We start from the raw sequence: 16,856 nt of genomic DNA, 5'->3' as shown, positions 1-16,856 counted from the left end.
CTGCGTAAAACATGACCAATCCAATTAGCCTTCCGTTTTCTTATTTCGTGTAGGATATTCCTCTGCTCACTGACTCTAATTAACACTTCTTCATTTCTCACATAATCGGTCCAACTGATCTTCTCCATCCTTCTCCAACACCACATTTCGAAACTTTCTTTATGTTTTTTTTTTATAGTTCATTTGCATTATCACGGTTGAGAATCCACTTGTCATGCCAGAGTTCGGGCCATTTTCTCCGAACGGCTGCAGTAAGCTTGTCAGCATTTCCAAATAACACTGTTGTTTCACTCTTTGTCCTTGTGCAATGAATTCATTGTGAACTATCCTCTTGTGGTCTTGAGATCGAAGAAACATTTCTTGGGTCATCTGCACATCTTCTCACCCTTCCTTGCCCCGCCCATGCCACTCAAAACACTCGATTTCTTCATAGTGTATTCACCATAAGCCACTGTTAATAGGGCTAACGTTTCACTGACACTTTTACCAATCTTCACACAGCCAGACTCTTGTCACTCATGTTTCCGCCAGCAGTTTACCATTTCCTCTGCTGCTTGGGAACGAGGTCTGTGGCTCATGTAAACGCAAGTTGGAACATGTCCAAACGTGCTTGGGTACATGGATTTGCCTGACTCAAAACCCCAGCGACAGGCAGCGGCCATTCCGAGAATTAAATTGTCGGACCTTACACATGTATTACTGACAGCATCATTAAACAACCCATAACGAAAATACAGGTCTAATTCAAACACGTGTACCTTAGGCTAGGAGCTAAATGTTGCTCTGTAGGTTTCTGAATTTCTCCCCCCGTCAGGCGAAATCCAGACAAGCAGTTTAATTATAAACGAAGGAACGTAACACCCACAAGTTTGTATTACTGCTTTGGGTTGCGGCTGGTAATTACGTGTCCCATTCATATCATGAATGACTTGGGGAAGAGACACCCCAGAGCTACAAGTGCTGCTAATTTGTTTACACGTACAACGCACATTGCCTCTTGTCACGTGCCTTATACCAGGAATACTAATTTATTAATATAACTGACTTCCTCATGGTTCTGCCTCTCCCTCGAGGCAAATTCTCGGATATGTTTGAGGATAATGTGTGTACCTGAGATGAATGACCCGACTAGAATACAGGATTAGCAACCGAGAAATCGGGGTTCTATTCTCGGAAACAGCAGAATATTTTTCTCTTCTCTGTAGCAGGCTACTTTTAAGACCGACGAAGCTGCATATGCATATCTGACGTGTATCGGGGGGACAATATAGGGTAAACAAGCGAAGCACAGCACAAAGCATCTGCGAGAGCTAAGACAAAACATTAAAATTCTACTCGTTTGACAGTTCTCTGGTGCAAGGCCTCATATTTGTGGAGTTCTTAATATTTTAATGTTTTGTCTTAGCTCTCGCAGATGGTCTGTGCTATGCTTGGCTTGTATACCCTATCTTGTATTGGTGCAGTTGTCCGGAGATAAGGACACCGTTGTGTTTTAAATAAAACAGGCCAATTTATAACGTCCAGAAACATAACCTTTGTAGTGACTGAATTCAGTTCACATCTGCATATATAATTTTTGATAAATGCATTTAGAGTTCTACATTCTGGGATATAACACCGTGTAGTCCGTTGACAGTCAAACAACATTATGGAGGAACATACGCCTCCATCTTCAGAGTCGAAGAAAGAGCCAAACAAGAAACCACTGTTAAAGGTGGCAAACGGAGTACATGGTTTTATATCTCAGGAGATGGAACTCTTTATAACCACCTGTGTGAGGACCTCAAATCCTACATAAGATGTATTTAGTTTTCAGGTAGTGGGACAGTGATTACAAATACATTGTGGGGAGGGGGATGGTGATGCACTGTAATTAAGACTCTTCACTAACCCTTACTCACCCTACAACCCTTATCTCCACTGGGCATTCTGTGGAGATCGGGCAGGTATGAAAACAAAGACAATAGTTATCCTATGTTTTGTAAAAGGCGGAACAATTTTCTTTTATGAATAATCTCTTGTCCCAAGGGAGTTCTTAATAGCCCTGCTTACGACTAGACTTATTATTTTCTTTCAAGGCTCAGAGCACATGCAAAAATAATTCAGTCTTCTTCGCCCTGCTCAGCGCGACGTCACCTCGCAAATCCCTCTTGCTGGCTCTGATGGTCCGCAGAGCATGTGAAAGTGTTACGAATTTCAAGACACTCAACTATCTGTAGCGTAGGAGTTACAAGCGGGCAGATAACTTCAAAATAATCAGGAGGCTTTGATATTCTGTAACACAGGTAACTTTGTTGCCTTCTTGCAACTTAATGGAAGAACTGACGTCACTGTTCATGGTTTTCTTCTTACGAATTTGAGCGAAATTATCTACAGATAACTAACTCAACCTCGTGTGGAATTCCTCAGTTCGTTTCCACACGGAAATATCACGACTGCGCCATCTTGACTGCAATTTATTTATGGCTAATTTAACGACATTGTCAGAATTTAAGATTACTTTTGTTTGAATGGAACCAATGATTTGAGAATGAATTGGAAAATTTGTGCAAAGGAGCTCTTACGACAGACTATCCCGGTATTTATGTTGAAGGACTGAGGAAAATCACGGAAGATCCAATTCCAAATAAGCTGTCTCTGGTCCGGGATAGGAATATTGGATCTTCCGAATGCAGGGAAGAAATAATGTCCACTTGGCCGTGAAATTGGTTACCATGGTGGCGCAAATGTAATACCGGCATATGAAGGCAAAGCAAGGTAAAATTATCCCCGTAACAGGCCATGGAGGCCCGTAAGTTTGTGAGACGTCGAGGCTCCCACATTTTCTAGACAATCAGCCTACAGATAGCGGTGAGATTATCAGCCTTACGCGCCGGCCGCGCTTTACTCTCCAGGAAAATTATTTAATTAATTCCTGGTACTCAATTCTGTTAGAGGCTGAGTCGACCCGAGGACAATAGTGCGGCTGGAAGGATTAGGTAAATTGAAAAAATTCAATGACCTTATCGGAAATCGAACCCACGATGATCCGGCTTGNTTTTTTTTTTGAAAACCTTTTCAGTAATTCAGGGATCAGGCAACTAATAGGAGAATTTTTGTGACTTCTCTTTGCGACAGCACAAACCACGACTGTCAGCCAATAAAACGAAGGGATAAACAGAATTTATGGCACTCAGATTTCCTTTAGTTATGGACGGATATTCAGCTGCTCACGTGATTGCGAAACCTGTTCTTCTCCTTTTCTGGGTTGTAACATCGTGTAGTTCGGAGATAGACCGAAGATAAAAAAACACATCTCCTTCATTCTCCCTGCAATCTGCTCTGTTTGTTACTTTCTTGGTTTATTCTTCAATTCTGAAGAAACAGGTAAAGTATTCGTTCCAAAAGTTGAGTTCTCTCCGGCTGTACAAGCCAGACACATGTGTTGAATATTTTACAAAAATATTTTGTTCACCATTATGTATAATTTGTTTGGAAAGGTTCCCAAATTTCGTTCTATAACTCTTAAAATTTTTCTTGTTATAGGTAGGTATTTGGAGCATAGCTCTGTATCTTTTTATTGCTAGTGGTTTGGGACTAAGTTCCTTGTACTGCGGCCACTCCTGGCCTATTGTACCAGCCCCAGATGATAGGTGAGGGTGATTGTGGAGCAGCTGGTGGAATGAAGATTGGCAAGGGAAACCGAAGTACTCGGAGAAAACCTGCCCCAGCGCCACTTTGTCCACCATAAACCCCACTTGACTAGACCCGGGATCGAACCTGGGCCGCCGCGGTGGAAGCCAGCGACTAAACGCTTGAGCTATGGCGCTGCATTATAGGAAGGTAGCGGCAAATTTGTCCCTGTATTAAACTAAAGAAGGTGTATGGGGGAGTGCATGTATAGGTCCTCACATTTTTCACCTCGGCACCAATTGGAGGTGAGTGGTAGACTTCACGCCTCGGCCTGAACGACGTGGAGAAAAGAAAATTTTACCCCTACTGGGACTCAAACTCAGACACCTTCGCCGTCCAACACGTAGTCAGTCGCTATACCGACTACGCTATCCTTTCTATATATTCTTCTGGTGTAATTAATATCAACGAAAATAGAGGTACCTTTCTTATGATACAATGAGATAACAGTGCTATTTTTAAAACAGTTCAGGTCAATCCACAGAGATTTTTGACTTGAAGCAAAGCATATTGCAGTTCATTGTGAAGATATTTCCATTCGAAACATGGATAGGTTTAACAATTGTACTTTCTGCGGAAACGAAATAAAATACGTGAATACAGAACCAACATGTGGAAGATTAAAATAATATAAATTACATTATATATATTTTACTGTCACAAATATGTAATATGTTCCACGAGGAAAATTCGGTATTCTGGGAAGTCATAGTATCGGTCATTCTAAGCAAAAGATTGTAAATATACACGTGGCCTATTCCGAACGGTTTCCGAAATAGAGCTATTTCACTGTACAGTTCCAAAACCGTTGATAAGAAAGAGATATTACGTGCTGTTTCTAATACCAGTATTTATTGTTAAAGTGACAGAGTTGGTACAGTTTACCTAGTATAATGCATTTTCGAAAATTTCACCTTCAACATCAGTGCACTTTGCAAATCGTGTGAGAACATGGCGTGTTGCTCGTCTGTACCGTGTACAGTCTACTGTACAGTGAAATAGCTCTATCTCGGTGCAACTCGTGTGAGAACATGGCGTGTTGCTCGTCTGTACAGTGAAATAGCTCTATCTCGGTGCAACTCGTGTGAGAACATGGCGTGTTGCTCGTCTGTACAGTGAAACAGCTCTATCTGGGTGCAACTCGTGTGAGAACATGGCGTGTTGCTCGTCTGTACAGTGAACTAGCTCTATCTCGGTGCAACTCGTGTGAGAACATGGCGTGTTGCTCGTCTGTACAGTGAAACAGCTGTATCTCGAAAATCGTTCGGAATAGAACACATGTACATATATAGTTTTTTTTGCTTGGAATGGCCGATACTGTGGCCTCACAGAATATTGTCATTTCCTTCTGGGACATCCTGTATAGTTTGAACTCTTTAATATGGCGGATACAGGTACTATTACGAAGTTTATTTCAGCCGTCATTTTATGTAATTTTTAGTGCACGACAGCAAAACTTCAACTGTCCCTTTATATACAGAGAATTCTGGATGGGATCCCCTTGGGGAGCAGCATGCCTGCGAAAGGGCCCCCTTGGGTTACTCAGCTTTCACGGATTCCAGTGTCCCTGGGCGATTTACCTAGCAGCTTCCCATGGCAGAGAGTGTGGTCACAATAGCGCTTCCCTCTGGTCACTGGCGCAATATTGACCTATAGGCACAGTACGATTGTGGGACGTGAGGTGTACGCTTCGACTCCCGAAGGACCCCCTCAAGAATTCCACTGCACATTAGTCTTTACCGTCGGGAGTAGGGATAGAACATTCTCTGTAGCTAAGGGCTACAACCTGGGCAGCCGAGGTTTGATTCCCGCAGTGGACAAGGGACTTTTCTGTACTTCACAGCATCCATATCGGATGTGAGGCCCACAGTGATCCATGGGGTCTTCTCCCGGAGGAATAGCGGCCGGGGCGTGGAGCTGACCACTCATCTCAAACTAGTGCCCAGGTCAAGAAGGGTGGAGCTGTACCTAAGTAACTCCCTACAAGTGACTCCTTTTTGAGGAGAAGTAGTTTGGCAGCTACTCAAGAATTTTCCAATATATTTTACGGAACCCGAAAGTTCATTACCATATTCACAGAAGCCCTCCACTGGTCCCTATCCTGAGCCAGATCAATCCAGTCCATACCATCCCATCCCATCTCTCTAAGATCCATTTTTATTATCCACACACATACGTCTACTCTTCCTAGTAGTACTTTCCTTTCTGGCTTTCCCACCCAAATCCTATAAGTGTTTCTCCTCTCCCCATTCGTGCTACATTCTTTGCCCATCTTAACCTCCTTGACATGATCATTCTAATTATACTTGGACGCGAGTACAAGTTATGAAGCTCCTCATTATGCAGTTTTCTCCAACCTCCTGTCACTTCATCTCCCTTCGGTCCAAATATTCTCCTCAACACCCTGTTCTCAGACACTCTCAGTCTGTGTTCCACCCTTAATGTCAGAGACTGTATATCCTAATTTTTACGGTTTTAGCCAACAGATGAGAAAACTGGACTGAATGGCAACAAGCATTACCCGAATTCAGTAACGTCTCAATTTCCTCCTGAATAAAATTTCGATTTGTTATTGTCGTTCCCAAATACTTGAGCAGTGTCGCATTTTCAAAGGATCTGTTAGCTATCGGAGCTATACCTCCACTCCCCCATACTTCTTCATGGCGTGGTGCTTAATTATTTAAGCACATGGATAACTTTACCTTTTTTTACCATACCTTTACCAAGAAATGGACATGGGGAGGCCGGTAAGAGGCCTTAGGAATAAGCAGCTAACGTTTTTACAGTTGCTCATTTAACGACGTTTTACGTATCGAGACTACACAGTGCCGGATGGCGGGATGATAGACAACGAACTGGAAAGGATTCTGAAGGAAACGGATATGGTCTAATGGAGATACTGCCCCGGTATTCTCTGGAGGGGGCTGAGTTTCTGTCAGTGTAGCCCGTTTCCCGAGCGAGATTCGAAACGAGTACTTCCATATACGAATTTAGAATATAACCTCCAAACGAAAATACTGAATTTGTTGCTGTTTATTATGATGAAGGCCGACTCCTATGGCCCGAACATGACGCCATTTTGTTACTTTGAAATTAGAGTTCTGGCGAAGAAAATAGAGAGTTACAGTAAATTCAGGACTGAACATAATTTTACAGATTTTTTTTTGTTTAAGAGCTCTCTCAAGAACTCCGATTATGCAGTGTATTGTTTAGGGATAATTAACGAGTTATGAATTTCGAAATAATGTAGTCTAAATTGGTCGTGGCATATTTCAAAATATAATATGCCGATATTCTCCTGAAGGTGCTGAGTAAAAGAAAGAAAAACCTCAGCCTGTGTACTTCGGTGTTCAGACCGAAATTCGAATCCGGTACCTCCCAAATTAAAGTCATATTTTGCAGACTGTAAAGTGTCACGTGTTTTGATGGCAGTGAATAATGAATTGAAAAGGATGCATAAGGAAATATAGATTGTCTAAATTGAGGTACTAAGCAGACATACGCCTGGGGGAACTGAGGAAAACCATCAAAACATTCAGACAGGATAGTAGGTTTCCCAGTCGAGATTTGAACCTAACACCTTCAGAATAAAAGACAGAAGCATTATCACTTGAGCTAACTTTCTCGGTGTGAATTTATCATACGAGGACAGGAAGCAGAAAAACCGGAATATAAAAATAAATATATTAAGGAGCAAACGTGGGATGAATAAACAATGATTGAAAGAAATCCCAAAAGCGTAGTACATAGATCATATAATGTGTTACCTTCCTTGAAATATAGCACGGTTAATACGTAAAATCGAATTTATCTCCCTGTTACTTTCTACCACATGAAAAGAATTTAATTTCGCAATCGAGATGTGCATATTTTTTTTCTCGTTCGTGACGTACATGGTTTGTCTTTTAATAAATTGAATTATGTCAGCTTCGTAGAGGTCACGTGGGAGTTCAGAAGGCTGTGGCGTTGTTTTCAAGTGAGCTGGAGAGAGTAGCTTGTGCTGAAGCTTCTGGAGAGACAGACAGAGGGCAGCACTTAGCAACACTCACGTTCTTCTATTCAGAAATGTTCCCATTAGGAGCTTAGAAAAGCAGTTGCCCTTTCAATAAAAGGGGTGAAAAAAGGAACACTTTTCTGAATTTCATTTCGCAAAGAAAAAGTTGCAGAAGTTTCGCCAAACTAGCTAAGTACGTGGAGCTGAGACCTTTCTGGGTCCACTTTAGATATCGTGACACGTCAACGCACTCAGGACACAGTTCCGTAAACATGTACCAATATGAAACAACAGAAGGACGTCATCTCTAGGCCACGCCCGAAATACACACACGCAACAATAGAGGAAGCTGTGTTTTCCGCGTGCGCGGTGGGTGGTGATCACGTGATACGTTTTCTGTATATCCGACTGACACGCCAAAAGGCTGGCTGTATAGCGATCACGTAATACGTGTTTAATATAGGTTCATGTCCGTTCCTCGCCTATATATGTGAAGCAGTTACAAGTTAGGGAAAATAGCGGCAGATGCACTAGAACTAGCAAGCAAGGAGATAGCCACGGGAAGTTCGTAGTTGAAGAATTAGAAGTCGGCCTGTGAAGACTTAACATGTGATTAGAAGAATTTATTTATGTGTAATGTTTGGAGTGTGTGATTCAGTGAGACTGTTATAGTCCCTGTGTTACAAACCCGTGAAAACTAGTGCAGTTAGACCGAGAATATAAGTATGGAGTGATTGTACATTGTGTAAATGAGCAATAGTGTAATAATTAATTGTACTTATGACTTGTAAGTGGTCAATAAATCCAATTACCAATCCGAACCGCGTCTCCAATCAGTAATATAACGTGATAATATCATTAGGATTTTATAGAACCAGACAATCATGTAGTTCACACTTGGTTACCGCAATAAATAGTGGCGATTTTCCTAAACAACATCAACTGAATGTCTTTTATGATAATGAAATTATGATTCGTGTTCATGATATTGACTAGAGCCGAATTATTAAAATGTAGTTTTAATTATTCCCTAAAATTGTATACAGGTCCTGTACATACGATTCTATTATTGAATTAGAATTTTAATTCTCCTTGTAAGTAATTATTATAGGATTCGATTAAGACGGTGAATATCAGTTATTTACGCAGTAGTAAGGATGGTCACGTGATGAGAGAAAAAAAATAGTTTCAAACTTCGATACTAGTTACACGCGATTTTTACTATTGTCTTCACAACTTATTATATAATTACTTTGCTTATGTGTAATAATACATTTTTAGACGGCTGTTTGTTATTAACATATATGTAAAGATCGAAAATCAAGGAGCAAAGGTTTCGCACACAGATCCAGAAACCTTTTTAATTTGAGGTCAATACTTCAGTAATTATAATGTAGAATGTGATGTTATGTAGTCTGGTGGAAGTGTACTGACGTTTCGGAGGAATATACTGCCTCCATCTTTACAGTCGAAGAGTAAACCAAGCAGGCATCTAACAAGAAACAAATAACAAGCAGAGTTCTCTTCCTCTCAACCCTGAAGATGTAGACAGTAGGTTCCTCCGAAAGTTGAGAAACTACTCCAAGAATTCATGGCGTCACGTGCTAGTACATAAGAGGGCTACGAGTTGTCAAATCGTAAGAACGGACTATTCTGTAGTATTAAGTTACTTGAATTTCTTGGTGTAGCTGTTAACATGGCAACGCTGTATCTCTTTTTCGGCGCGACGAACCTTTCATTCACCCCCCGTCATATTTGAATCTTAGTGTAGTGTGAGAAGTTTTCAGCACCTGAAAATGATCCATTTGAGGTCCAAATATTTAGTGTATGCTATATAAATAAATAAATAAATAATAAAATATTTTTGTGTTGACAGTAAAAATTATATACATTCATTGATATTCATTTGTTCTGACTGGTTGTTTCCATTTTCTGTTCACAGATGGTGTGACTAACAGTGAGAAAGATGTCGCTACTGTACCGCTTTGCGAAGTTGCAAGATCGCGCCAACACTCACGTGTTCACGTTCGTTGTAACAAAATCCGTGACACGTGACCTAGAACGTGATGTAACTTCAAAAGAATTTGCATGCGGATATCACAAATGGGCCATTACATTTTCTCGTACCGATAAAGTTTTGGGCGTATATCTGGTCTGGAAGAGCCCTTCGGATGGTATGCGTGTTTACGTTGATTTCACGTTTACTCTACTAAACAGAGAACATTTTAGCGTAAACGAAGCCTTCACCGGGAAGCAGGTGAAGTTTACATATGATTCTCCAGCACAGGGGAACAGGAATTACATTCCTGTCAGTGACCTATACGCAAGAAACTTCACAGACACGAATGGAGAATTCCAGCTTGAGTTGACTATGGGAAACTTAAGAACAGTTTATGATACAGAATTCTCAGTACCACAGTCCATATTTGGTTCATTTCATCATCACCATCATCATCGACATCATCATGGAACGGGTCATCACACAAATCATCACGCTTCTACAAATACCGGCTCGACCTCAGGAACCAAAAGTGGTGCGCAGAAATTTGAAAGTTCATATTTCACGTTCGGTGGGTTTGACTGGAACGTAGCGCTATATCCACATGGAACCAAGGACTTAGGTAAGAAGTTATGCATTTTCTTCATCATAGTTTTACTTTACTTTATTTTACACATCATGATTGAGGGTTTCTCTTCGTTTTCCTCAAAACATCAAGTCAAATCCCGATCAAGCCCCCTTCCGTCTGTGTCATTTGTAATTTATCTCATACAGGATGTTCTGGTCCTTAAGACACTCAACGGTAAAACTTTTCCCTTGAAAACTTTGGTGCTTCTGAGACGATCAATAAATTATTTGCCTTTATGTTACTCGTAGGTTCTTCACCTCGCCACTAGATCCCGTCCTTAGTCAATTAATTCCTTTCCTACACAGAGCAAGTTATCCAAACTGTTCTGACTGAGATCTTTTGTAATTTTCCTACTCTCTCCAAGAAAATTCCGGTATATATAAAATAGGCCACATCCGCTTCCCTCCACGCCCTTCTGAATTTTTCTTTCGTTAATCGTCCTTAAATCCGGTCTAGAAAACCGAGAGTAACGGCCGTGGGAATTCGTTGCGCTACCACGCAACACCCTCTATCCCCAAAAGCTGGCACTAACTTCGCCGACAAGCGGCGGTCGCTCGGTCGGTATAGTTCGCTTGTAGACTAAAGGCCACGGAGCAATCGTCCTTAAATGATGAGGATGTTATAATATGCTGCCTGGTCAGGTCTACCGCATATCTCAGTGGGTGGAAATATATGAGAACGGAACAATGGTGGAGTAACGACTAGCGGAGTAAAATCGAAAAAACTGAAAAAAGGAATATGTTCAAATGCCAGTTAATCCACAATGAACACAGCATGAAGTCACCCAGAACTAAACACGGGCCTCCAATATGAGAAGCCACCATATCGGAGTCTGACCTGTAGTTTGTAGAATACAGATGCAATTAATTAACGAATCCGAAAGCTTTGGTACTTCCGCTCTGAGAGTCAGCATTTAGGCCCCCAGATAAGAGCCCTAAGCTGTATCCTAATGTTTAGACTTTAGACAGGGTATCGAAAGATACAAATTTCTGAGCGAAATTAAACCACTTAATTAATTAACTTCATGGGATGGGGGCCACTATTTGGCCTATTGTACCAGCCTCGGATGATAGATGACGAGCGTGGAGCAATCGGTGGAATAAAAATTGGCAGGGGAAACCGAAGTACTCAGAGAAAACCTATCCTAGTGCCACTTTTCCACCACAAATACTATCTAAACCGGCCGGGGCCCCGAACCAGGGCCTCTGCGGTGGGAAGCCGCCGACTAACCGCCTGAGCACTGCACGGGCTGGACGGTCGGGGTTCGATTCCCGGCAGAGGTAAGAGGTTTTCTCTTTTCCACCGCGTCCAGGCCGGTTCTGAGGCCTACCCAGCCTCCTATCCAATAAGTACCAGAGGCTCTTTCCCTGGGGGTAAAGCGGCCTGGCCGTGAAGCTGATCACTTACCTCCATCTAAGGCCTATATCTAGAATAATGGAGTTATACCTCCACTCCCCTTACGTCTTCTTTACTTTTGAAGACTGAACTTCAGCCAAGACAATAAACATGACCGTTATTGTGGATACTATCCATCGTCTTCCGTTTTAAACACGACGTTTCGGGAGCTGGATCTGTTAGTCATCACGTGTAGTGGTATATATATTTGTACTGTACTTCTGAGCTCCTCTGTATCAACTGGACACGGAATAATAATCACGTTTATTGCTACACACTCTCGTCAGAAATGTTTAGACTTGCTTTGACATTTATTTTCAATCATAGATGTGAGAACGGCTGTGCTAACCTGCTGTGTTGCAGGTAGTGGCGATGGCCGTGTGTCCGTGTACCTCAACAGACTGACCGGGTTCGACCATCAGTGTCGGGTCAGGTACAACATCGTACTGGGGGAAAACGACAGGCGTCTAGACTCTGGTATCATGGACGATGTATCCGATACAGACGGCAAGGGGTACGGATGGCATCCCCGCACACGTTTCAACGACCTGGTGTATAAGGTGGGTCAAGATACATGGATGAGAGTGGCTTGAAATCGAAATCCAGCCTGTTCAAGAAATCCTCTGCCATTTATGAACCCAAACGGTTGAAAATTTTTCAGATCAGTACAGTCCACTAGAATTTATTTTCAATAATTTTCCCTTCCACCGTGCAGCAATTTCGGGGGCTCGCAGTAGCGTAGTTGGCTGGGGCAATATCCTACAAGTCGGAAGGTCGCTGGCTCGATTCCCGATGAGGTCACTTGATTTTTCAATTGATCTAATACACGTACTTCCAGCCGCACTATGGCCCTAGGATCGACTCAGCCTCTAATAGAATTTAGTACCAGGAATCTTCCTGGAGGATAAAGGGCGGCCGGCGCGTAAGGCTGACAGCCTCACAGTCACCTGTAAACCGATTTCCTAGATAATGTGGGAGCCTCGACGTCTCACAACCCTATAGGCCTCCAAGGTTTTGTTAGAGGAATTGTCTTAATTTTGTTTGTCATTTCATGACGCTGTCAGTAGCTAAATTATGACGTTGAATGATAGATGAATGATGAAGTGAGAAAGATTTGGAAGGAAACAGTGGTGACCAACCAACTACGCTACGGCATTCCCCTAATGACTCATAAATGTATATGAGAACTTAGTTGGAAGACCTGAAGAAACAGACGAAGAACCCGAGACAGGATGACCTGTTTCCGCACCGGGATTCGAACCAATAGAAGTCTAGAGCGTTACCCCCGGTCAGACTCTTATTGTTAAGTCAGGTGTTAAGAAACGGACATTTTAGCAGAAACCTCCCCCCTACCCTCTGTGTTGCAGGGAGTTGTACGCCTTCACTTGGAAATGATGGTGGCCAATACACTCAGCGAGGTAGCTGTCACCTCGAGTGTGGGGCTGCAGACACCGGGACCACCCCCTCATCTGGCGGCTCAGTCACCAGGGAGCCATCAGCCACCCTCCGCAGTGGTGTTGCCCACTCCCGTGGTAGCCCAGTGCTACGACAGGGACAAGCAAGCCTGGACCATCAAGAGTGACTGTCACTCGGAGACCGTACGCCTGCACATGGTGTACAAGGACATACACAACGTGGCTCGCAACCACCTCAGGTACAGGATGTTCCCTAAAAGTGTCACTATCCACAGGTTCATTTTATCTTATGATTTTTCCTAACAAAACTCAGGGACACAGTGTTCTGAAAGTAGCTACTCTGCACTCCGACAATGGGAGCAAGCCAGACTTCTTCCTCATGAGAACAACTGCAATACAACAAGAAGTTGTAGGAAGAGAGAGTTCAGTTGGTAAAGGGATGTCCGGGGTAAAAGATTTCTCTTTCCCACAGTGTTCAGATCGGCTCTGGGACCGACATATCCTCCTATCCAATTGTTACCAGGGGGTAAAGCGGCCAGGGCGTGAAGCTGACAACTCATCTCCCTCTAGTGCCGAGGTGAAGAATAGTGGAGTTATACCTCGACTTCCCCATATGTCTTCATGGCATAGCACAGGGATAACTTTACCTTTTACTAACCACCGACTTACCTTCAATTATATATTGAGTATTTGATACGACATGGACCACACAGAAAACACCGGGTCCAGTTCTATTGTGACGTGTGTGTTCGTTGCCGCGAGGAAGTGTTTACCTGGACGTTGACTAGCAAAGGTAGAAGGAATACAGAAACTCACAGACAGCAAGGTGATCTCGTAAGCTTCTTAAAAAAAAGGAAATATAGCAAATGTTACCTAATACCGACAGTTAAGTTATTAGCGAATATAGTCCTCTATCATGACTAATCTAGGGGATCAATTAAAATTGTCTTAAAATGCTGACATACAGTTTTATAAGCAAATTTTCTTACTTCGTTTGGAAAACTAGTTTCCACATCATGGAAAAATTCTTGAAAAAATCTTATGTAAAAGTGAAAAATACTTGGAAAAATAACATTAAGATTGATCAGCAGATATGTAGTTTGTGAGCATGTATGGGTGGAAGTGACTTATAATCCCATCCAATTACGTCTTTGATATTGTTACGTGTATCAGTGACTATAGACGGGGTTTTGATTGGTAACTGTATTTATTGAACACTGACAGATCGTAACAGCAAGTAACTATAGGCCTATCGCTAATTCACACATTCTACAATTCACTACAGCACGCACTAAACCTTCTCAGTCCATCGCATCTTCAATGGTTGTTGCCTGGTAACGGATGTCATATCCGTAGCTTCCTCAGCGTCCGTGTTTACGACCTTATTGGCCGGTGACTGTCCCACAACTAACCGAATTCTAGACCTATCCTGCTTATAACATCTGGGCACAAACCGCACAGAAAACACCTCTTCCAACATTTTTTCTGTTGTTGCGTCACGTAGCTGTCGCACGGACCGCGTAGAGAAAACCGCTTCATAGTTACTCCACTGGTGCATGTCGCGAATATGTTTGCAGCCGTTACCTAGCAACTGCCGTTGTTTACAGAGTCATTACATAGCAACGGGTCTACATGTTACAATATTAACTCTGTTGAAAAGTCAGGTACTGCTGCCACGTTGCTGGTTAGAGAGCACCCTTTCTGATACACCCCCTGACACAGTACTTCCAGGGCATATTAAGACGGGGTGTACTTGTGTAACATGATATATGTGAAGTAGGTTAGTAGGCCTGTCAGGGTAGAAACTCCTTGTTGAATATTTCATTACGAGTGTCGTACAACACGCTCTTGTACAGGTACAGCTGGGACTACAGGCAGGGACGAACCGAGTCCGAGTTTATCAGTGGCGTGCAGCCAATAGGGCTACCATCTTATTTATGTCTCCTCCTCATAAAAAGAATGATACATTAGATTTCGATCAATCCAGAGTTTTCTATGTTTCTTTCGTCGTAATCACTATTTTCTACTGCTACAGGGAACTGAGGTGAGCAGTGTTTAATATTATCACGAAGGATGCCGTCTTCTGGTATGTGGCGCCGTGTAGATCCTGTGTGAACCGACGTTCCTCCGAAACGTCGGTTCACACAGGATCTATACAATACCATAACCCAGAAGACTGCATTCTTCATAGTCACCGCCGTGAAAACCACAAATCATACATAATCTTATAATATTTTTTTCACTTCGTAACATTTTCACGATGGAGACTTAAATGTTTAGTGAACCCAGTGGTACGGACTTCAGTGCTAGGGCATTTAAAAATTGCACAGACATTACGAACGCTGTTTCCACACACTAAACCGTCATATTTTAGGAATATTTGAAGATTTCTGTGTTCTGAGCAGCTTTACAATCTTAAAACATTTGAATTAGTTCAGAATATTGATTTGCATAATTAATACTCTTCCCAAAATATTTGTTCTTACTAAGTTATTGTAACGTGAAATTAAGAAACTACCAAAATTTTTATTTCCCTCGAAAATGTTAGTACATTAGTTCGCGAAATTTCCGGATTCATACTACCTTCCAAATTAAAACAAAAATCTGAGGATCTGAATTTTCCCCATATTCCTAAACTTCGTTACTTTTCACGTGAGACATTATTGGCTCTTTCATCATACTGCGGCATGTAGACCTGTTGCTAGGCAACGAGCGCGAAACGAGCACCTAGCAACGGTCCGTGAACAGTAAGAGAGGGATGATGTTTTCTGTGCGATCCGTGCTGAGACAGGACAAATGTGGAGCGAGTTGATTTGTGAGTGAGTGAGTGAGTTAGAGGACCGCTGCGGTTCAGTCCCTTGTGAGGTGTTGCTGTGAGAAGCCGGTAGCTGAGGCACGGGGACAGTTCGGGAACCCAGTGAAAGGGGAGTGTCCGACGTTGAAAGTCGCTACCAAGCAACGGCAGTGAAGATGTGACTGTGGACATCAGTGTGTGTGCTTAACAGTTTACTGCAAAGTGTGGTCATGTGTTGTATCGAAGAGTTCAGTAAATGCGGTCACCAATTCAAACCTCGTCTACAGTCACTAAAATCGTGACAAATCTAGGTGACTAGTCACTACTTTCAAATGTTAATGAGATTTAAATATCAGATTTCTTTCAATTATGTGCTTAAGATATATTACATAATTAATATGAAATTATGTACATTTTTCTTTTAACATTTAACGTTCCTGCAGTATGAGGTTGAAAGACTTTGGGCTTAGTAATTATTCACTAATTAAGAACGGGATACAATTGATGGCAGTCTTACATTAGCTTAACGTTAATAATGTATCGGAAATGATTATATATATATTAATTAGACAATAGTTCAGCATCTGATAAGAAAGTTTTCTTTTAAATAAAATGGGTAGTAAAACTGTGCCCTCCTGTCTGACGTCATCAGGAACCAGCCAACTCTGTATATATATTGGAAATATAGAGAGCTTATCTCCCTATATTTTTACAGCCTTATATACACATACTGCTACAAATACTTTCATCCTATATGAAAATTCGCTTTGCAGATAATCATGAATAAGTCACTTGAGAAGAGACTCCAAGTACAGTCATTTCACGTAACGCATGATAGCCGTGAACTGGCTTCATTTCTTTTCCCTTAATAACAAGTTTCCTTTCTTTTTCTATTATTTATTTATTGTCTGCTTTATTTATCCATTTCTATTCTTCTTTTTCTTTACTCTTCCAGCTAC

General features: G+C 41.9%; 1 protein-coding gene across 2 annotated transcripts in view; it reads left to right on the top strand.

The window, feature by feature from the left end:
- The window catches only part of LOC111870910, a 251,703-nt gene that overhangs the window by 218,564 nt on the left and 16,283 nt on the right, over positions 1-16,856 (top strand). For both annotated transcript variants that reach the window (XM_023863538.2, XM_023863539.2), the window contains 3 exons: positions 9,609-10,287; positions 12,052-12,248; positions 13,056-13,342. In XM_023863538.2, the coding sequence (XP_023719306.1) occupies positions 9,633-10,287; positions 12,052-12,248; positions 13,056-13,342 (1,139 nt within the window). In that variant the 5' untranslated portion in view covers positions 9,609-9,632. The remainder of the gene's footprint in view (positions 1-9,608; positions 10,288-12,051; positions 12,249-13,055; positions 13,343-16,856) is intronic.

The sequence above is a fragment of the Cryptotermes secundus genome, unplaced genomic scaffold (genome assembly GCF_002891405.2).
Source record: "Cryptotermes secundus unplaced genomic scaffold, Csec_1.0 scaffold896, whole genome shotgun sequence".
NCBI lineage: Eukaryota > Metazoa > Arthropoda > Insecta > Blattodea > Kalotermitidae > Cryptotermes > Cryptotermes secundus.
Note: the sequence above shows the minus strand (reverse complement) of the source record. Positions and strands in the feature narration are given on the sequence as shown.